The sequence below is a fragment of the Artemia franciscana genome, chromosome 13, assembly GCF_032884065.1.
Source record: "Artemia franciscana chromosome 13, ASM3288406v1, whole genome shotgun sequence".
In the NCBI taxonomy this organism is placed as follows: Eukaryota; Metazoa; Arthropoda; class Branchiopoda; order Anostraca; family Artemiidae; genus Artemia; species Artemia franciscana.
Window position 1 is genome coordinate 23185192 of NC_088875.1, and position 23216 is coordinate 23208407.

At 36.7% G+C, this 23216-nt stretch overlaps 1 protein-coding gene across 1 annotated transcript in view; it reads left to right on the forward strand.

Moving 5' to 3' along the window:
• Positions 1-22647, forward strand: part of LOC136034679 (basic salivary proline-rich protein 2-like) — a 51900-nt gene extending 29253 nt beyond the window's left edge. Inside the window, exons 6-8 of the mRNA XM_065716001.1 lie at positions 9347-10286; positions 15609-15650; positions 22260-22647. Of these exons, the coding sequence (XP_065572073.1) occupies positions 9347-10286; positions 15609-15650; positions 22260-22471 (1194 nt within the window). The 3' untranslated portion in view covers positions 22472-22647. The remainder of the gene's footprint in view (positions 1-9346; positions 10287-15608; positions 15651-22259) is intronic.
• The last annotated feature ends 569 nt before the right edge of the window (positions 22648-23216 follow it).

Below are 23216 nucleotides of genomic sequence, written 5' to 3' on the forward strand. Positions count from 1 at the left end.
TAATACAAAAGTACCAGAACTCTTTCCCCCTACGGAAAAAAGAACAAAACTCAAATAAAAATCTCAGTTTAGGAAAGCCATATTTTCCACAAGGGGGGGGGGAAATGTTTTCAGGGGTTGTATTCCACAGGGGTATTTTCCACGGAGGGTATTTTTCGGGGGGGGGGGGGGAACACCGGCCAACGTTAGTGGGTACCCAAAGCAATCTGTAGGCAATTTCTCTGGAAAAAATCTATCAAATCGACCTCCGTTTTTTGGAGCGCCCACGTTTTAGAACCATGCTTGACCATGGCTATAGTTGCTATAACTGTAGTTTCCAATGTTCTAATCTTGTTTCGCAGACCTATCTTCTTATTCTTCCAGACTTCTTTCTACTGTGAAAAAACGCCCTGGGCCTTGGTTATTCTACTTCTAACATCTTCACTGTACCCACCGTTTTCACTAATAACACTACCTACATATGTGAAGCTGTCCACTCGATCGATCTTCTCGTTACCCAACATTACCTTTTCATCTTCACTTATTCCTAATCTTAGCGACTTAGTCTTCTTAACATTAATTTTCAAGCCTATTCTTGCACCATGAACTCGTAAAACTTCTCAAAGTTCATTCATTTCGCAAACACTTTCATGTAGGATGCTTAAGTCATCAGCCCGATCGAAATTCAGAAGAATTTGACTCCCCCATTTGATTCAGTGGTCTCCCATTGCCCTTGCTTTGCTCCTTAAGACAAAGTCCATCAAAATGACCCATAAGAATGGAGATAAAACGAACCCTGCTTAACTCCTGATTTAATACGAAACAAGCTACTAACTTCATTTCCTACCTAACCGCAGTAATGTCATTCTCGCATAGTGTTGCTCTCGTACCAGCACTATTCACTGCAATGTATTTGTCTGTTATACCATACAAGGATAAAACCCTCGCTAAAACTCTTGTATTAGCTGAATCAAATGCTTGCTCATTCTCCATCGAACGGACGACTTAAGGTGTTTGATTACCCAGGCACTTCCCAATGATTAATCTATGAGTGAAAACTTGGTCGAGACATCCTCTACCCTTTCTAAAACCACACTGTCCTACTCTTAAAAATTTTTCTACAACATCTCCAAGTCTAGAAAGTATCATCACACTGAATAATTTGTGACCTACAGAAACCAGATCCATGCCTCTATGATTAACACACTCACTAACCTACACTTTGACCTTATGACCTTTTTCTTTATAGAGGGGTTTAATTATAAGCTTTCCATATTATCGCTAGGTACTTCCCTTTTTCCAAAAATCATATTCGTAATATTCAGTAATTTAGTTCTAACATCATACTCACCATATTTATAAAACTTGTCTACCACACTATCAGAATCTGGGGCTTCATGTTTTTTATCCTTTTAGTACTGTCACTAATACTTCCTTACAAAATAAACCTTCCTCCACATTTAATGTGCCACAAACTTTTTTTTTATTCTTCTGTATATTTTCCTGTAACTTTATCACGGTTTAGCACATTTTTAAAAATTCCCGCCCTCTCTTTAACTATTTCCTTATCACTAAGTGTCGCCCTGTTCCTAAATGGGCATCTGATTAGCTGAAAATTTTCAGAGATCATTCTTTGAAAGTCATACATTTTTTGGGGTATGAGGGGGGTCAAAATGAGTCATTAATTTTTCTCGTAAATAGTTGTATGTCGAATGAGCTCTTACAGATCGCTCGCTTGGCCAAGATTACCAGTTTCCCAAAAGTTTACTGCGGGAATGACACTTGTACCCGAGTAAATCGAAAGGCAAAACATGCAGTCAATTTTTTTTAATTATTTACAATATCTTGAGAATTGCTTCAGATCGAACGGAGGACTTAAGGTGTTTGATTACTCAGGCACGTCCTAATTATTAATCTATTAGTAAAAACTTGGTCGACACATCCTCTATCGTTCTAAAACCACACTGTTCTTCTCTTAAAACTTCATCTACAGCATCTCTAAGTCTAGAAAGTATCATCACACTGAGTAATTTGCTACCTACAGAAACCAAATTAATGCCTCTATAGTTAACACGCTCACTCTTTATCACCTGTCTTATAGAGGGGCTTAATTAAAGAGATCTAGATCTCAAGGGATCTAGTTGAACCTTTGAAAGTGTATTAGAGGGTAAATTGTATGTTTGATTTTGACTGGGGGAGGGGGTGTCTAAGTTAAATCGAAATACATTATGTGTGTTCAGGTCTTGGAAATATAATGTGCAAAAATGTGGACAGGGTTAGGCAAGGGAAGTTCAGATTTAGTTTCGTGGAGAGGGGGAAAGGGTCCTCTCCCCAAAACTAAATTTTCATAAACTCTTCCCATAAATAACATCTTTGCACTAGAAGTTCGTATGCGACTTGCAATGTATGCAAGGTTAAATAGCTAGATGGATCAAAAGACACTAAGTCCTGCCAGACTATCAATATGGTCTGTATTCAATGTCGCTAGGGATTACGGTATTAAATTCAAAAATTTTGAAAATATCGTGGGGTGGAGTCGACGCTAAATTATGGCCTGGGGGAAAGAGTACAGCTAAATCGAAAGAAATTATGTGCATTCAGATCATCAAAATACTATAGTTGAAGATTCTCGGGAGTAGAAACTAACTGTTTAGGAAATCAATTTTAAATTTTGAGGGATGGGGGTAATTGAGTACACTTTAAATTTTGAAAAAAAGGGGTCTTGACATAAGATTGGAGGGCAAGTAGGAGCCTTCAAGGCCCCTTTTCCTCCTAAAATGGTCCAATAAAAATTTTGATATAACTATTCTGTTCAGTGTAGTTGAAAAGCCCGAAAAGTATGCCTTTGGAGATGACATGACCCCACACAGCCCCGGGAAAGGGGTTGTAAGCTATGGAGTTTGCGCATTGTTCAAACATAGTATTTGTTATTGGGAGTATGTGGAAAAAATTTTATGGGGGGGGGAGATTTTCAATTGGGAGACTTTTCCGTAGATAGGGAACTTTCCAGGAAAAATTTTACACAGGGGAGGGGAATTTGCCAGAATTCCTTTTAGAAATTCATTTTATTTGTCTTACTTTTTCTTTAGTGACTCAATTTGAACTGTGGAGATTTTCTAGGGGAATTGTCTGCGGGAAATTTTCAGCGGGACTATATTTTTTTCGTGGTGGGATCTTCCGCGGGATAAATTCTCAATGGGGAATTTTCTGTGGGAAAACTGTTCATATGGAGGGTCTGGGAAAATTTCAGCAAAGGGGGATATCTGGCATGATTTGAAAAACAATCAGAAATTCAATAAAAAACTCAAATTATTTCAAATGAAATAAAAAAAATATTTTTCAAATGAAAGTATGCTAAGGAGAATTTACAGGCGTAATCGTCGGCAAGAGGCTTTCAGGGGAATTTTCAGCGAGGATGGAATTGTCCGGAGGAATTTCTAGAAGGTAAAGATTTTACGTGGGGAGGGGGACTTTCCACGAAGCAAATTTCGTGGGGGAATTTTTCATAGAGGGAGACGGATTTCCGGGTATTATTTGAAAAACTGTCAGAAATTAAGATCCCCCTAAGCCCTCCAAAGCCCAGAGTAACATTTTTACTTTACTGAAAACAATGTTATTTTGAATTTTGTTGAATATTTGTCATAATCTAACAAGCAACAGCAATAACAAAAAATCAGAAAATCACCGTTAATAACCAAGATTACTGAAAAGAGCTAATGCAAGTTGACTGTTTTAATATATAATGATAATCATTCCTGGAAGTCTCATCAACTTGTATACATTGATGTTGTAAAAGAGAAAGTGTTCACGATATATTTTGTTTTCAGTAAGGCGCAATTGAGGCTCTCGTTCTGCCTTTAGAAGGCTTTGGGAATATTAGCCCTACCTACACATAAACTGTTTGATCTATACTGCTGCTTGTTCTTTCAGCGGAAATCGTAACACTTTAGGATATTAGAGGCAACAATATAGCGTTGCCTATAGTAAAGGCCATACGGCTCCAATGTTTGGTCGTCATTTAAACTTCAATGGTCGTCATTTAAACTTCAAATGGGGTTAAGTCGACTAGAAATTCTCGTGCCCTTTTTCCGAGAAAATTTTTGAGATGGCCATCCTGTTAAAGATAGTTCAAAGATCATATAACGAAAACTCTGGGGTCGACCCCCCCCCTGCGCACGGTGACAGGCATTGTAAGCTATACCCTGAGGGCATATATGGTTCTTATAGGATGCTCGTGTAAATTTCAGAGAAGGCTCATTTGATTGGAAATTAAAAGTTCTTCTTCACTTTTTTGAAGTCAAAAGAGATTGGGGGGGGCAACTAGCCTTCCCCCGCCTACTCCCTTTCCCCGTACCCATCTGATGAAAATTTCGAGATAGCCATTTTGTTAAAAATAGTTCAGTATCAGATTACAGAAACTCTGGGGTTGACACAACACCCCAGGGCCCGGGGAAGCTGTTGTATGTTATGCGCTGGAGGGATATATGGTTCTTATAGAAAGGAATACTTGTATAAACTTCAGAGATGGCTCATTTGATTGGAAACTGAAAGTTCTAGTTCACTTTTAAAGAGTATAAAGATATCGAAGGGCAACTAACCCCCCACCACCCCCTTTTTCCCCAAACCTATCTCTACACCAAACAATTATCAATGATGAATCGTGGGAACTGAACCCTGACCCTCCCTCCATAACCTGACTCCCCTTCCCCCAAATAAACTTTTTCCAAAACTTGCTCTTTCCAAAACTTCTTCACCACAAACGGCTACTGCCCGTTGCTCAATGGTAAAAGCATAAAGCCTACTGCGTATTTTGCACTTTACTAAAACAGATTATATTGCAAGTATGTTCTTTTGTACTTATTACAACGTTGAAAGTAAATTTAAAATTGAAGTGAAATCAGACCAGGATTTACCAATCGAACGTTCACTAGGCTCTATGGCTTTTACTAATCCAGTCAGACCAGGATTTACCAATCGAACGTTCACTAGGCTCTATGGCTTTTACTAATCCAGTCAGACCAGGATTTACCAATCGAACGTTCACTAGGCTCTATGGATTTTACTAATCCGGTTTTCAGGATTGAGGATTGAGTTTTTAGGATTTCCCCGGAAATCTTGCAAAAATGGAGCGGCAAAAACGCTTGGACCTAGAAGCGTCAAAGCTTTAACTGCGGCCCTGGGTGAAACAAAATCTTGAGCTAGTGAGCTTTCATTACTATCATCATATGTCAAATATTCAGTATAATTTTATTAGTTCTTGCCAAAACTGTTAATTTACTTTGGAATAAAAAATAATTTTGAAATAAGGAAATTTGAAAAACTTAAAATTCTGGCAATAAAAAACGAACAGAAATTAATTCAAAAAAGCTTTCTGAAAAAGAAGTTTTCTAAAGAAAAGTAAAGGTGATATTAAACTTAGGATAAGAAGAAATGGAAACCTAAAATAACTCAAACTCAAAAAGACCAGAAATTACTATTGAAGAATAAATGAAACCCAAAACGAATAGAAATTACATAAACAATCATAGCAGAAAAACATACACCTGCTAAAGCTTGAGTTGAATATGCAAATCAAGCTTAAAACATACAAAAATATTTTGCTATTGAAGTATAAATGAAAACAAAAATGAACAGAAATTAAATAAACAATCATACAAACAAATATACAGTAGGTAACAATATAAATGAGTAAATAAATCTTAAAACGAGCGAAACTTAAAATCTACTGCATTATTGACACTTAATTGAAAACGAATTATTTTACAATTTTCTTTTGTACTTATTACAATATTGAAAATAAACATAAAAAATTACAATAAAATTAAATTTTGGACTGACGAGCTTTCAGCAATTAATATCATTATATATCAAATATTCGTTTTAATTTTATTAGTTCTTTCCAAGACTATTCGAGACAAATATAGCTTTACTACAAACAAGAATTTGGATTCTGCCCCCTTCCCTAACTGTAAAAGTCTAAAATTTACTACATCATTGGTGCTTCACTGTAAAACAAACTCTGTTACAAATATTTTCTTTTCCAGTTACTGTAGCATTGAGAATAAAAATAAAATTACAGTGTAAGAATCTTGAACTGATGATCTTATACAATTAATAGCATTATATATCAAACATTCAGCTTGATTCTATTTCTACTCCCCAAGACTATTCTAAACATATACTTTTCAGTAAAGCGCCAATGATGCAGTAGGTTTTATACTTTTACAGTGAGAGAAGGATGCAAATACCAAACTCTTGTTCGTAGATTTTTTTTAAGTTTCAAGCTTGATTTGCATATTCAATTCAAGTTTCACTCGTTTTAAAATTTACTATCGTATGTTTGTATGCTCTGATTGTTTATGGAATTTCTGTTGGTTTTGGTTTTCATTTATACTTCAATAGCAAAATATTTTTGTTCGTTTTAAGCTTGATTTCTATATTCAACTTAAGCTCTACTCGTTTCAAGACTTATTTATTCAATTATATTAGTAGGCTACCTGTTGGATGTTTTTTTTTTTTTTGCTATGCTTATTTATTTAATTTCTGTTCGTGTTGAGTTTCGTTTATTCTTTAATAGAATTTCTGGTCTTTTTGAGTTTGAGTTATTTGTAGGTTTTTATTTCTCTGATCCTATGTTTAGTATTATCCTTCTTTGGAAAACTTCCTTTTTGTAAGTTTTTTTTGTAAATTAATATGATGAAACGGGTTTGTTTAAGTACTTATGACGCTTAAGCACTGTTTGTTTCGTTTCTGCACTAATAGAGGAAAATAAAGACAAAGACTTAATCACATACAAATAAAGACAAAATGTCGGTAATCTTGTGTGCAAGCAGAGGCTTGGCAATATATGTCGAAGTCAGTGTGTGCTTCATTATATTAGGTAGACACACAACGTCTCGTCGTTGTATCTCAGGCGTAACCCAACTATTTTTATTAATTTGTTTAATCTTTTTTTTACTTGTTTTTGAACAGTGTTTCTTCTGACGCAGCTTTAGTGTTTCAGTCAGTTTTTTTTCGTAATGTTCGTTCTTTTTGTGGAAGATCATAGTGGATCTCATCGCTTGTTTTCCTTCTACGCTAGCTCGACTTTTTTTCTTCTTTCAAGGTTGTTTTTTTTTACTTTTACTATTGAATCCCAGATCTTTGGTACTTATACATTTCGTTTTTGTTTTTTATTTTCCTTTTATCTGGCCGTATTTTACTTATGACATAGTTTCAAGATAATTTTCTTTTTTATTAATGGCTTGTTCAAAGATACTATTTTTTTTTTCTTATTAGGTAGCAATAAAAATGTATGTTTTCTCATATATTGAAATTCATGTAAGCTGTGCAGAAAAAAAACTATTCTTGATAAAAGAAAACTGACCTAAGTTTCGAGATCAATGTCTCCATTGTTATAGCTGTTGTGTAATATTCTTCTGTACAATGGCTGAAAACTCGGGCTTAACAACAATTTTAAAAAAAAAGTTGTTTTTCACATTATTGTAGCTACTATCATTTATAAACTTCAATGCTTTGAGATATTTTAAACTCCTCTGATCATTTTTTTAGGGATATTATCAATTCTGAGCAATTAGCTTCCGTGCTCAATCTTATTGATAAGTCAGAAGAAGATGCATTGAGGGAGTTGTTTTCGGAAAAGTTCATAGTTCAATTGCTTACCTAGCCTAATTTGATTCGTTTGAAGTTGTAGTTACTTAAGCTTAAATTGATTGTAGAAAAGCTTCTGATAATAGCCTTTTTCGAGTGTTTCTTTTGAAGGAAATCATCATCATCAAATACATTTTGCCCAGATTCAAGGAAACTTAATGAGATTCTCAGTAAAACAGCATAGATAATTGACGAGTATTTATTCATTGTTATTGAGTGGCGAACCCGAGAACAAGCTTTTTCGCTGTTGATTCAACTTCTTATGAAATAATATCCTAGAATGTTATCGAAAATACTCAAATAACCAAAATATTACTTTTTGAGGCTGGGATGAGGGAAATATCTGAGTGTTTTATAAATATATTTATAAGGACGTTTCCCTTGGACCCTAGTAGGGAATCACAAAGGCCCCTTCCAGGGAAACAAGAAGACATTAAACAATGTATGTAAAGGAAAAACGCGAAATATTCCCATTTGAATCTCTGCGAAAACAAAGCTCATGACAGCAATTGTGTATCCCCTTTCCAGAAAATTTCCTGGAGGCACTCTTGAACCCCTACTCCCTATCTTTTCAGTGTTTGTGCCGGTGAGCATGTTTATGTTATCTTTTGTGTTACACATAAAAAAAAATTGTCCGAAAAAAGAGGGCTGCTATTTTCCCGCAGCATTTCACAGGTGTATTCCAAAACAATCCCGTTAACCAAGGGGATTACACATTAATTGCTACCCCTCCTTTCGAAAAACCTCCCTCTGTATTTATCTGATGATTTATGAAGAGTTAGGAAATTTGAGCGTAAGAATGTATTTTTTGAAGCTCCAAGCACACTACCCTCACCCACACAAAGATCCAGCGGCCCTCCTTCATAATGGCTGATGCAAATTATACACCACTATAGATACTTTTATCAGAATTCAAATGAATCAACTTAGTTGGTTCATTTGAATTTTGAACAGTGCTTTACTTTTTGAAAACATTGCGGAAAAAATAAGAAATAAATCAGTAATAACTATCAAGATGTCCGGAAAGAACTAATGAAAATAAAATGAATATTTAATATAGACTGATAGAGAACTCCCAACAATTCAAGATTTTAGTTCACTGTACTTTTTTTTCAAAAATTTCGTCATTTCGACGTTTCAAGAAACGTTTTTTCGTCATTTCTTTTACTATCGGCTCGGATTGTTCAGAACTTGCAGTTCATTAGCAATATTGACAACTTTTATGGTTAGTGTTGAGGAAAGGGGCAGTAGTCAAACTCCTGCTTGTAGTAAATTTTGTTTGTTTTATACTCAACTCGAATATTCAATTTTTACTCGGTTTAAGATTTATTTGTTCATCTATATCAGTATCTGTTATCTTTATGCTTGATATGATAATTTGCTTTAATTTCTGTTGGTTTGGGTTTCGTTAATTCTGTGATAGCAATTTCTAGTGGTTTTGAGTTAGGATTAATGTAGGTCTTAATTCTGCTAGTATTATGTTTAATGTGACTCTTTACTGTTCTTCAAAAAATGAAAAACATGAGTTTTTCTTGCTTAGACTTTCGAAAAAATCTTTCTGACAAAAAGCAGAAAGACCTTGTTTTCGGTTACTTTTAGAATTGTGAAATTTTGAGGAACGTCTTTTTTTGGCACGATTAAATGCATAATAATATCAGAATAATCATGAAATAAGTACCTAAAATATCAAAATAAATCGGTTCTCTTTTTTTTACAGGCATTTAGTGGGCCTCCAAGTACCAATACTACTTCTTCTGCTACAGGGTATCCTGTTGGCCAGCCTAATCAGACACCTGGATTTAGCTCAAGTCAACAGCCAGGGTACCCTTCTCAAATAAACCAACCATCGTATCCTGCTGGCTATCCTCCGCAAGGGAGCTCCAACTATCAACCAAATTACCCGCAGTCTGCTTTCAACCAAGCGAATTACCCACCTGGCTACCAATCACAAACATCTCAGCAGTCACAGACCACTCTAAATTATCCACCATTCCAAACTCCGCAACATCCCGTGTCTCAGCAGCAACAGCCACCTGGCGGACAGTCACAACAAAGTACACCATCTGATACACAACAACAAGCTATTCAACAGCCCTCTGTTGCGGTTGGATTCCAGTCTCCTCCTTCAAGGCCCACAGCTGTTCCTACTCCCCCTCCTCAGATGGCTCAGCAGCCATTAAAAGAAGAGCAGAAAGAAGTTAAAGATCAGTCACCTACCGCTCCTCAGAATGTTAGTAGTCCAGCACCAGCTACTCAATTTACTGTGCCGCAGCAGGCTGAACGAGCTCAGTCTCCGCAACAACCACCTCCCAGCAGCCCACAACAACCACGATCAGTTCCCACCCCACCTGCTACATCACATCCACCTGTACAGTCGCAACCACAGAATCTTTCTGCACAGCCGTTTGGTCATTCAAACCAGCAAGGCTACGCTTCTCAGCCGTCTGCTCCTCCTGCCGGTTATCAGGGACCACCACAGCCAGGATTTGGGTATCCCCAAGCTAATCAGCCTCAAGGATATCAACCTTCATCAACTGGTTATCCTCCTTCGCAGCCGTACTCTGGAGGACCTCAACAACCAGTTGTTTCATATGGTTCAACTGGTTCAGGATACCCTGCTCAAAATCAGCCAAATTATGGCTCAGCTGGTTCCGGTGGTAACTTTCAAAAAAAAAATATTATTCTTTTTGTTTTATTTTATTTGATGTAGTTTATCTTTTGGGCATGGTTTACTACTATGGATTCTCCTGCCCTTAGTAAGTATTGCTTAGACAGGATAGAAGATGAAATTATTAAGAAAGATTACAGTCAACTAAGGAAGATGCGCAAGCTGAAATTTAGAATTTCGGATATTTTACAAGAATTCAAAGCCAAATGTTGCCAGTTCTTTTGTAAATATGCCTTTTCTTTTTTATTTGAATTGAAAACTTAAAAATAGCAACATATTGCATATGCTTGATACAACATCCTTGTTCTTTTTTTCTCTTAGGCTTTGACCCTGATCTTCTTTATACGGATATAATCCTTGAGTTTAAGACCTTATGTTTAGTATGCAACATAATGTGGTCCTAGTGACTGTATTACCAATTTAGATTAGTTGGAACGAAGGAAGGCGACAAAATTTTCATTCTTTTTCCAATAATTAATGTGTTTAATTTTGAGTAAATAGAGTGTTAATATATAAGTGTTGTTTCTTTCTTAAAGTCTGCTCACAGTATGCATTTAACTGTAAATTAATTTTTCCCACCTCTAAAGAATCTTCATTTTTCAATCTACGAACTCACGTGTTGAGACACGAGGTATTCTAGTTTAAAAGGGAACTACATTTCCTGACATTAGTTATACTTCTCAGAAACCATTCTCTGGGGAATAATTATTTAATGACCAAAAATGCCGTGAAGGGTCCAGGAGAAGATTTGAAGGGGGGTCAAAACCAGCATTGATAAAGAAAGAGAAAATTTCCGGAAAAGTAATTATCCAGGCGTTTTTTTTATTGCAACCGTCAAGATTATATTGTAACTACGGCTCTCAAATTCTAAGTGGTTTGAGTGTACTCTTTTTTTGCATAAACCCACAGAATTGTCTAAAAATAGAAAAAAAACTCTAAAACTGGAAATACTCTAAATGCTCATAAATGAAAATAAATATTGAAAATGTTTTTTTTTGTAAACCAGTTTGGCCAAGTTCATAGCAAAATGTACTATAATATATTTTCTATATTCAAACAAATAAGTGAACACTAAAGATCATCTTGGATATTTTTTTCGCCATATGATTACTATATTAAAACTAAAGCTGAGGATGAATCTTCTTTTTGAATTCTGTCTGTTGTTTGCTTTTGATTTACTCTCTGAATGGTATATGGACTAAAAACACAAACTATACGCCGAATATGGATGGAAAATCCTTGTGTATTTAACTGACAATGTTTCCAAGCAAGAAAAAAGAAAATGTAAGAACATCACTTGTTTAAGCGTTGCCAGAAAAAGAAACAAAAAAATTATTGTTTTTAGTATAGTGGGCATTGAAATTACAGACACGTAAGCCTTTTCCCTAATCGATCCCTCAAATCTCAAAATTCTTACAATTTTCTATATTTTTCGTAAGACTCGTTTGTTCTTTCGTTGCTTTGCATCTCCCTCCCCCAATATATTTGTGTGTACATGCCTGAGAAAAGACTCTTAATTTTACATGTTATGTTTCATTCGATATCAGGCTTAAGGAATGGACATGACAATTTTCCAACTGTTAATTTGCTTTCTAATTTGAATTTGAAAATGTTTGTAAGTTCAAAGTTAGTGTCCCCTTTTCTTATTTCTTTCTTTGTTCATCCAGTATCATTTATGAAAGCTTTTTAAGGCAATACGGCACCTTATAGCAGTGGTTCTCAAACTGTGGTACGCCTACCCCTTGGGGATACACGAAAATTTTTAGGGAGTGCGCGGCCGGCCAACAAAAAATAAAATAACTCTTTAAATCTAGGAGTGGCCATATAATTTATATTTTAGCTATAGTTTACTTGGTACCGGTAGCTGAGAAGGGGTGCCTAAAATGTGTTGTGAGTAAAAAGGGGTGCAGTGTCTAAATAAGTTTGAGAACCACTACGTTAGAGGATCACCATATATTATCCATTGCAAAGTTGTTGAGTTTTTGTCGCCAAACTATATAGAATTGACTGGTAGGTCTTGCCATGGTTTTTTCTTACTCTGCTTTTTTCCCTGCAGCAGTTTTTTCTTTAACGAAAACCTTAACAATGATAAGAGAACGTAATAAATGACAGAAAAAATACAAGCCGACACGACACTTATTTTCCCAGAGATGTTAGAAAAAACATGTAATTTTTGGCTTTGGGGATAAAGATATTCAGTTTTAATGAAACTTACGCCATCAAAAAGTATATATTAATTTTTTCTTCGATTAAATGGATCAGAATTTTCTTTTTAAAATTTGGGAAAGGGCAGATTCTAAAAATATTTTCACCAGAGGCGCCATTTGGGCCAAATCTTGGGGTGGGCATGAACTCCATCTGCCCCCCCCCCCCGATTCACCTTGTGTTGCGTAAGAGAATTCCGGGTTTCGGCAGCACATTGATCGAATATTCTAAGTAAAAATGCATTTTCAGCACCCGTGTGTTGCTTGGAAATGTACTGTAACCGAATGTGGAACTCAGCCACACTGACCTCTAAGATTAATTATAACAACGAAGAATACAATCAACAAGGTTAAGTGATTAAACTGAAAGTGGAAAATTCAACCAGACTACAGGCTGGCATTCCTCAGCGAGAAACTTTCTTATTTAAGTAAACAATACGTCTGTGAAAGTAACCTTCATTGTTATGCTGAGGGTTGTAACAAAAATCTCAGTTTTCCTTCAGCAGAAATCTTCCAGATCAAATATATTTATAAAAAGAGAAAAACATAACAAGAAAAAAAAATATAACAACATTTAAGGTAACAAGGGGAAACGCCGAGCTTTCATCTTTGTAAAATCGTCAACAAGCTGGTTGTAGTTCAAATTTTTACTAAATTCTTCTCTGCAAATATCAAAAGGAGGTGACTGAGACGATCATCTCCTGTTGTAGACCGCAGGTAATTTTTCACTATTTCTAGGCTAGAAAACAAACGCTCATTGCTCGCTGTTGTCTCAGGAAGTGTGGCAGCAATACGAAGTACTTTAATTACTTCTGAGTAAGCCACTGGTAATGCCTGAAGATGGTCAACAATGTCTAGGAAGTTTTCCGGCTTTTTCTCCTCATTGGGCAAGAAACGCTTGGCAATACCAGCTTGCGATTCGAGAAGAATGCTGTCGATATCCAGCTCGCCGTAAAGAGAAGAGAAAAGCTTGAGCTGCTCTGTGTCCATAAATTTGGTTGAGCTTGGATCCAAGGCTTCGAGCGTACTCAGCACTGGCAAGTTATCTGTGAACCTTCTGTCAAATTCGGCTAGTAGACGGTCAAAAGTTTTGAAGTATTCTTGCTTCATTTCATCCGCCAAAGTAGTAGTCTAATTTCCAGATTCGATGAAATTCTTTCCTAGCGTCAAAGTTGTCACAAATTGTTTCCGATATTTTGAGTTCTTCAAGGTCGTCCTTTCTGACCAACAGAGGAGGGTCTAGTTGCGGGTCCATTTACAGCAGGTACTTCAATTTCGAGTTCTTTTGCAAACTCTTTAGCCTTCTTGAAAAGCGATACAAAGGAAGCATCTGAACGCAGGTTGGTGAGTTTGTTTCTTGTGGCCTGAGTCAGGGTGCGCGATCGAGAAATAACCAAGTCGACGGCGACGGCATGGAGTAGCTGAGACAGCGATTTCGTCGCTCGCGTGATTGCTTCTTTGTAGCGCAGTTGAAAGATAACAAGGAACGATTCCATAAAGAAATGATAGGCCATGAACTGACTTATTTTAGTCTATCAACTTAGAGGAATTACTGCAAATATTCAGAATTTGTAATATTAATATAATCATCTTGGAAACGGGCATTTGACAGAACTTGAGAATTAGATTATGTATCTAACTTGCTTTCAGAGTTTATAATGGTTAATAGCAAATAGTGTTATTATTATGGCCGGCAAAGGACCCTTGTTGGTGGAAGCTTGGGCCCCCTGGAAAATCTGGGGTGGGTATTTACCTACCCCTGCCCCACCCAAATGGCGCCTCTGATTTTCATACTTGACAGGAAAATGTTAAAAATCAGCTCAAAGGAATTATCATTTGAGCAATATTATCGCTTTGGGAGTTCCCTGTGGTGTCGCCTGCTTTGATTGAAAAGTTTGACAAAAAAGGATGTAAAAATCCACGGTCTTTTCAGTCAAATCACAAATTCTTTTCAGCTTTCGATGTTTATTAGTCCCCTGGGAGGATTTGTTTATGGGCCCTTTGTCTTTATGACGGTCAACCGAGGCTGAAACTCGCAAAATGATTTTTAAGGCACCGTATCACCTTAAATTTCTTTAAATTTGTAGAAATTTACTTCCCCTTCAGCAGTTTCTTCTTCAACGATAAACTCAACAATGACAAACGTGAAGATTTTTCATAAAAAATATTTTTTTTGTTTTAGTTTTTTAGCCAGACGAAGAGAAAATTTTAACTCCTTATGCACCTCTGAACACTAAGCATCCGTAAAACTCCTTGCAACAGCAACAAAACGCCCATGAATTAGTGTTATAATAGAACATACTAAATTAGACGAAAGCACGTTTCCAGCAGCTGCCCCTGTTGTTGATATGAATCATTTTTATGATGGATTGTTTTAGGAACAGTCAGAATAGTAGTGGATCATGTTTTCTTGACATGCCAGATATTGTCTAATTATTTCATCACCCTTAGGATGCAAAAAAAAAATATAAATTTTGTTTGTGAACAAACAAAACCTATTTGAATATTTCGGCCCTATATCTAAGGGCCGTCTTCAGCAAAGAAAATAAAAAACAATAAAACACTTACAATAAAAGTTTTCAGTTAAAAATCCATTTCTTTTTTTTATTAAAATAGCCTTTATTAAAATAGAGTTATGTGCTCTCTTTGTTAATTACTACACCATTTCCCTTTCTCTCTTTATTTTAAGGAGACAAAACTGCGGCTTATAAGCTAGTAAGTCCGATTTTCGAATCCATATCCCAAATCTACGGCTACCCATTTTATTTGAGTGTCTTTCTTTTTATTCCCGAGGAAGACATATGTGAATTTTTCAAATTTGCTACCTTGTGGGCAGTACACGCTGTTTTAACATCTGTTTGAGAAGAGGTTCTTCAAAATAATGCTTAGTTTTAATGTAATATTTTTCCTACTAAAACAACAGTTTCATTTTTCTAAAAAAATTACAATAATTGATTCCAGTGCATCCTTGGGTTTTACGCAAAGTTCACATTCGTCTCAGACTCCCTCTGATAGCTCAAACTGCGAACTCCCTCTGATTTATTAAACGGTTGATATTTTTTGTTACTTTGGCCTTTGAAAAAACTTCCTTTTTTTATTTTTTTCAGGACCTCGAAGGATGCCGGAAAATGGAACTGCAAAATGGGATGGTACGTAATATATGTGCAAATATTTGCTTTTTTTGTACCCTTAAAATAATTGTCCAACAGTAATCTAGCTATTTTGTAATTTGTGGATGTCGTTGTACTATCTCGGAACTTGTACTATCTCGTTCGGTATGCTATTTTTGGCTTAGTCTTTGTTGTTATTTTTCTTTTTCACTATTTTGCTTTTCCCCTTGGCCTTTTTGAAAATAAATTTCTATCTGTCTATAAATGACAATTAAAGATATTGGAAAAAGAAAAAACAAGCGGAGAATACAGCACATAATCCTTAATACAGCACATACAGCACATACAGCACATAATTGTTTCTATAAAAAAAGGAAAAAGGGTCAAATAGACTGGAAACAAAAGTTTCCCAATACCTCAACCCGGTTTTTGGGTAGAAAATAGTTTAATTATAGGTGAATTGTAACTTTAAAGTCTGCTTGAGATTTTAATTGCCGCCAAATTCCTGCATATTTTATGCTGAAGGACATTTGCTAGGTCCAAACTGCTTGCCCTGATTCCATGATAAACTACCATCCAAACAGTTTTAATCACTAGATAAATCGAAATCAGAAGCTATACAATGGCTGAATTTTCTTCAGATCCCTGCATTGATTTTACTTCTTCGCTTGTAAACTACTTTCTCAGCCTACAAGGATTATCTCAAGAAGCCCAGATTCCTGACAGTGAATATTTTAATGAAGCCGTCTGCTATCCTTACTTAAGATGCATTTCATTTTGATTGTAAAATTAAAGTACTTCCAGATAAGGAATGACTTTTCTTTTCAAAAACTAGATTATATCTACTTTTATATATACAAGCTAAAAATCTCAAAGGAATAAAAACGACACGCCTTAATAGTAATAATAAATAGTATTTAAATTATAATTTCAATAATGGGCGGCTAAGTCTGTAAAATCATAAGAATCGCTCAGTGGTCGTAAAAGAGTTAGAATTGATGGACATGTACTTTGGACTCCGCTGAACAATCCTGGAAGTTGTTGCAAAAAGGTCGCCACTAAAACTTCATCTAAGATTCCGAATCGTTGGAAACGTTAAATTTGGATTTTAATAGAGCAAGATAGTCTTGAAATGGTTTAAAAACTGGTTGTCTTCAGTTTTATTCTCTCATCATTAGAACGTCGTCTAAACGTCATACAACGTTGTTTCTTCAAAAAAAGTATTTTACTGCTAAATGAGAGTCGGTCAGATATAGTCTTTGACGAGGTCTCGGCTGCATTGAAAACTGTGAGTAGGAGGCAATAATTTGATCAGAAGAACGTCGTGTAAAATCGTGAGTCGTAGGAATAGTTCAAATGTAGTTTTAACAGTGCAAGCGACTATTTGAAAAGTCCCATTGCTGTAAACACATTTAGTATTACAATTTTAGAAGTTTTTGACGTCACTAAGTTTAATGTATTCGTTAGCTTTATTCAGCTCTTTTTTTCCGTTTTTCGTCTTTGTCTTCGAATGTTGTCTTGGATTTTCTAGAGGCTGGGATCTACTCTATTTCTGATAAGTTCTTCTAGAAAAAATGACAGGCCACATAACGCAATCAGTTGTTTTTCTTCATTCTTCCCAAATACCTGATACGGGAGATGTACGATGAATAAACCGGGATATTTGATGTACATTTTAAGAACAAGCTTTTTCTGAAGAGCTACAGAACCCAAGCAAAAATAGGAAAAATATTAATGTGGGATATAGCCCTTTCTCTGACACTCTAATCGTGTTTGCAGCTTCCGATGGTTTGCCACCCGAATAGACCATGGATCGGCTTGACCCCGAAGGTGGAATATCTTGCACACTTGTTGAAATGAAGACGAAGTGGGATAAGTGCTGTAAACTAAGAATTTTTGTCTGGATTTTGAAAGTTATAAAGCTGCTACTAAAGTCATTTGAGTAATTGGAAGTGAAAGTAAACTGACAACCAGTCTGGGGTCAGTCTGATATTCATGGCAATCTGATTTTTCTCTAGATTAAAGAGAAAAATCCTCAACAAAATGTTTTCAGTTTAATGACTTGCATGATGAGGGTCTTTTGTCGCTTAAATTAATTTTGTAATATTATACGATTTATGAATACTAATCATGGATTTCTTAAGGGTACTTTGTGCCCATGGGCTGGATAATGTTGCAATACTGCATAGAGCAACTCAACTTTGTTTAAAATACGTAGCTAAGACAAGTTGTTGAACCCTGGGTAAGTTTTGATTGGATCTAGGCGTCAAGACGACCCCAAGACCAGGAAGAAGTTGAAAGTGACGAACGTGTGGTCATTCTTTGATTCCACTAACGGAAGATAGTATTGCCAAAATAAATAAAATTATCAGGAAAATTTGTTTTCTTAGCACTAGTTTTATTGCAGACGTAATAATCACTCACGAAGACAGTTAGGAAAATGTTAGTATCTCGACTGTGAAGTGTCAAGATGTCTTGATTGCAAAATGCTCTTGCTCACAATTACCTATTTGTAAAGTACTTCTTAGGAAATGTTTACAATCTTGTGCTCCATTTTGTTCAGTAGTCACCAGATCTGCCCCTATATTATCTCCATTTGTCTTCAAAATAATACTTGAGCAGGAGAGTGATTTAAGTGATGCCAAATGGAAGTGAGCATATTTAGTCAGTAATGTTTGATTTAGACATTACGTTATAGTATATTTTTTTCAGTTCTGTAAATATTTTAGGGTTCAAACTACTAAAAAGAAGTGTTTAAATACTATTCAGCAATCCTTAACAAAAGGATTGTAACTATTTTAAAAATATCTAAATACTTATGGCATTTAAATGGTATTTAAATACTAGTAGTATTTAACCACTAACTAGTTGTAGGTAAGGTTAACCTCTAGTAGGTATGTTGTAAATAATGGTATGTTGCAATTTCAGTAAATTGTAGTAGTAGGTATGGTAAACTAGTAGGTATGGTAAATTGGTATTTAAATACTTGTGCAACACTTTGGCCTAGGAAATGACCAATTTTTTTTTGTTGTAAAATATTATTTGCGTTATGCGTGCACTCTTTAAGAATCCACTTATTAAATACAGTATATGTGTTCTTAATGCGTTTTTTTCTTTATATAGTCCTTATGTACTTTTCTTAATACGCCCTCTTAATATATGGTCCTGATTGACTTTATGGGGGCTCGATGAACTGCCTTCTTATATGTTACATTCAATATATGTTTTTCTTAAATGTTGAAAACACATTGTCGATTCTCAATACCATACCCTGACATAACCTTCATTCACTTTTCTTAATACACTACTTTTGAAAAAAGAGGATCTAAAACAATGTTTAAAGAAGGATGGGATAAAAGTATTTAATTTATAAGCGAAATTTGTAGAGGGGTAGAAAGTTGTGAGTGGCAGCATTGCTTATTTCAGAACATATATAATGTTCTGAAACATCAAAAACATATATATATGTTTTTGTCTGTCAATGTATATGTATATACATAATTTTGGAAGTTTCTGCAAAACAACGTGGTGACACAAAACTCCAACTTAAAGCTCATGCCCGGCAATGGCATCAGCGTAGAGGGAATTAGGTGTCAGTGCCGTTAGTTGCTTCCAGAGTGATCTGTGTTGGAAGAGAGTTGGGGCTTCATTAAGGGCGATTTTCCTAGTAGTAAGTCGACCGCAGATGACATCCGCCCATCTTGTGCATGGTCTATCTCTTTTTTTTCTTTTGGAGTTGGATCGAGGTCGAATATGGGTCGGGGGGGGGGGGTGTTTGAGTGGGCAGGTGAATCGGATGACCGTACTAACGCAGCGAGTGAGGCTTTTGCTGCTCAGACAGGGTTGACCATTTAAAGGACCGGATGATCTCCAAGTTCTGTACCATGTTAAGCCATCTAACGCGTTCGATTTTGCGGAGGCGTTTCATCTGGACAGCATCTACCTTCATCATCCGTGTCTGAGTCATGGACCAAGTCTCTGCCGAGTACACCATAACGGCAGCTACCGAGGCAGAGTAAATTCGTGCTTTCCTTGGGCGGCTGATCAAGGGTTGGTGATGATATTCTCAGAAGACGGTCAAAGATGCCATCTACCTTTGCCATCTTTGCTGATATTTTTGCATCTAGATTTCCATTTGAGCAGACAGTTGAACCAAGGTAGATAAACAGCTTGAGTGTCTCAACATTCTGGCCACAGACTTTTGTCGAAGTCGGGATGCTGTGTGACGCCTTGGCCATAGGAATTATTTTGGTCTTAGACCAGTTTACTTTTAAACCGAGTTTTTCTGCAGCAGACGCTAGTGTTTCCAGGGCGTTTTTGAGCTCACCGAGACTTTCGTATACTAGCGGCACATTACGAAAGTAAAACAGTTCAAAATATGGATGAAACCTTTTTATTGACAGTGAACAGATACAAAATTTAACTGGATATTTCGAACACATATACAGTGTTCATCATCAGTTTACTGAGTTCATCAGTGTTCGTCAGGAGTTTTACTGCTGATGATGAAAACTGTATATGTGTTCGAAATATCCAGTTAAATTTTGTATCTGTTCACTGTCAATAAAAACGTTTCATCCCTATTTTGAACTATTTTACTTTCGTCATGGAAAGGCAGTGTGGTCTTCGAAGTTATCTAAGCGGCACATTGTCAACAAATTCGACATCTGAGAGAACTCTTCCAGTAAAATCGATACCAAATGGCTACGTCAGAAGTATTTCTTAGAACCTGGTCTATGACGCAATCGAAGAATTCGGGTGCAGCAACGCAACCGTGCCGAACATCATTTCTAATTTGGAGACGTGAGGAGGACTGACCATTTACAGGGACAACACTTTCGGTGTTATTTTACAGCTCTTTGAATAGATTGACAATTTTTGTGGGCACATCAGCAGGTTGAAGGATCAGCCACAGTGACTGTCTGGCGAGAATCTCGAAGCCAGATCGAAAACCAACGAAGGCAATTTACGCTTTCCGTTTGTATTCAATACAATTTGACAACTGGTTTTCCCTACCAGTTGTCTAATTGTATGGGTTTGCTCAATAGTGTACTGCCCCGGTATGAACCCAGCCGGCGGGGGGTGATGGAGCAGAAATAGGTAGCTTGTTGCATGCTTGAGGAGTGGCATGGTGAAGAGTTTGCCGGGCATTAAGAGCAGAGCTATGGCACAATAGTTGCTACATTTTGCATTGATTCCTTTCCTCTTGTTGACTGGCACAGGTAATCCCGACTTCCAGTCTGATGGAAAAATTTCAGAGTGCCACAAAATACTGAAAATCATGCAGCCCGAAGATCATGGATGGACCACTATTCTATAGGATTTCTGTTGCCAGGCCACATATTTATGGTGCTTTGTTGTTCTTCAGCTCTTGGATTGCAGCTTTAATTTCTTCAGCTACAATTTCAGTCCTATTGGGGGTGGACGTAACATTGGCCGCAGCAGCAGTAAGCTAGTTGTGATTTCTTCTGCTACAATTTCAGTCCTATTGGGGGGTGGGTGTAGCATTATCCGCAGTAGCAGTAAGCTGGTTGTAATTTGATTGTGTATTTTAGTAGTTAAGTAGTTTCTCCAAGTGGTCTTCTCACGGGTGGAGGCACTGTGATTGGTTGTAAATTTTCTTGCCGCTGGCGTTTCGGAGAAATATCATAATCTGATTGTATTCACCTGGGGGCTCACGAAGGATCTGGTATGTGGCTCCTTTGTCCTTTTTGTTGGTGACCTCTTGAAGCTTGCATGTCTTCCTGTCAAGGTCTTACGGTCTTTGTGCAGTATGGTGTTACGCTCTCTGTTGAGTTGCCTGTATGCTGTCATGTCCTCGTGAAGGCGGGGTCTCTGTCTTGCGATCGATGATGGCGAGGAAGTTGATGCTGATCCAGTCTTTTTGCTTACGCTGCTTCATTCCAGCAACACTAGTTGCCGCTGCAAGAGTATCCTCTTTGATGACTTCTCGAGATGACCAATTTCTCGAGATGATTGGCTGTTTTTGTAGTTGTAACGAGAAGCCTGATTTTGGTTGTAATGAGCCGATGGTCAGTGTTCCAGGGTTCGGTGCCGCGATCGGTGCGACAAATCTTTATTAGGTGACATCCATCGATGACATATAATGAAGTAGTCGATAATCTTCTTCGTTGATTCATCATTGCTATACTAGGTATACTTTGCTATGTCGGATCTCTGGAACCACGTGTTTGCGATGGTAAGATTGGTGAAATCCCACAGACCGGACTCATTTGAAATGTTTGCATTCATATCTCCTAGGAGGACGAGCTGGTCATGGGGAGATACTGACAGGAGCTCAGAACTTAATAGGGTACAGAACTCTCATTATTTTCTTCTTCTTCGGCTTTCTTTGTGGGGGCGTAACAGGTGGTGCTGGTCATTTTTTAAATTATTGGTCACGTTATTATGAGTAAAAGATTTGATAAAATATTAATATCTTCTACAATTCAAGCAGCGGCGTGTGCAAGAATAACGGTCAGAAGAATTGCAAGGTGATCACAAGGAAGCCTTGAGAAATTGTAATTTTAATTGATTTTTTTTTTAATCACCCCTTTCGAGCAGGTTTTAAGGCTATATAAAAGACACAAATGTCTGGATTTATTAAGTAACTTCTTCATTGAAACTAACCGTAATATTTTGTTTTAGGTCCAGGAATGTATCCTCAAAACTATCCTTATCAAGGGCCTGCAAATCAGTCTTATACCAGTCCTCCGGGAAATGCATATCCACCACAGCAGCAGTACCCAGCTAACTATACCCAGCCCCCCGCTGGATACCCTCAGTATCAACGACCCCCTGGACCTGGCCAGTACCCTGGATACCCAAATTATCCTGCTCAAGGTCCACCAGCTCAGTGAAGCCTTAAGGCGCCTGTGTCTTACCGAAATTTGCACGTAAAGGAAGTGTATTCTGGTAATATGTTTATGTAGAGCAGCGCTACCTTGCATTTAATGTAGGTCTTTTTCCTAGTATCTTCAATTATCGTAATTCATTTTTATGGTGATTAGTTAAAATAAATATCCTTTTTCTCCTATATTGTTTATTCAGAAAGCAACGATAAGGCAAAAAATGAGCGGCAAAACTTACACGCTGGATGTATAACTTAACTACTCATAAGCTCTCCAATATTCTAAGCTAGGCAGCTCTTAAACTTCAACTATTTCACTAGGTTCTGTGTACTGGCAGTTTTTTTCTTCTATAGTACTCTTTTCACTCATTTAATAAGGTCATTCATGCTATCTATGCTTTTTTCGTATTGGAAGTTTGACAGGGATGAAGGCTGTCCACCTCAACTAATTATTTCAAATTTACAACTTCTAAATGGCCTGTTTGTTAAAATAAAATAACTATTTGTATGAAACAGAATCAAATAAAAAGCTGTTGAAAGAGCTAATATTGTCTGGTTCAATCACGTATCTAGGACTTAAGATTATTTTTACCACCAAGTTTCATTCCGATCCCTCCACTCTAAGCGTTTTCCAAGATTTTAGGTCCTCCCCCCAACTTACTGTCTAGGCTAAACGACGAAGAAGGGCTTAAAATTCGTCAGTTTATATCCCATTGGATCAAGGAACTTGCCCCATAAGTTTTTAGCCGACCGAA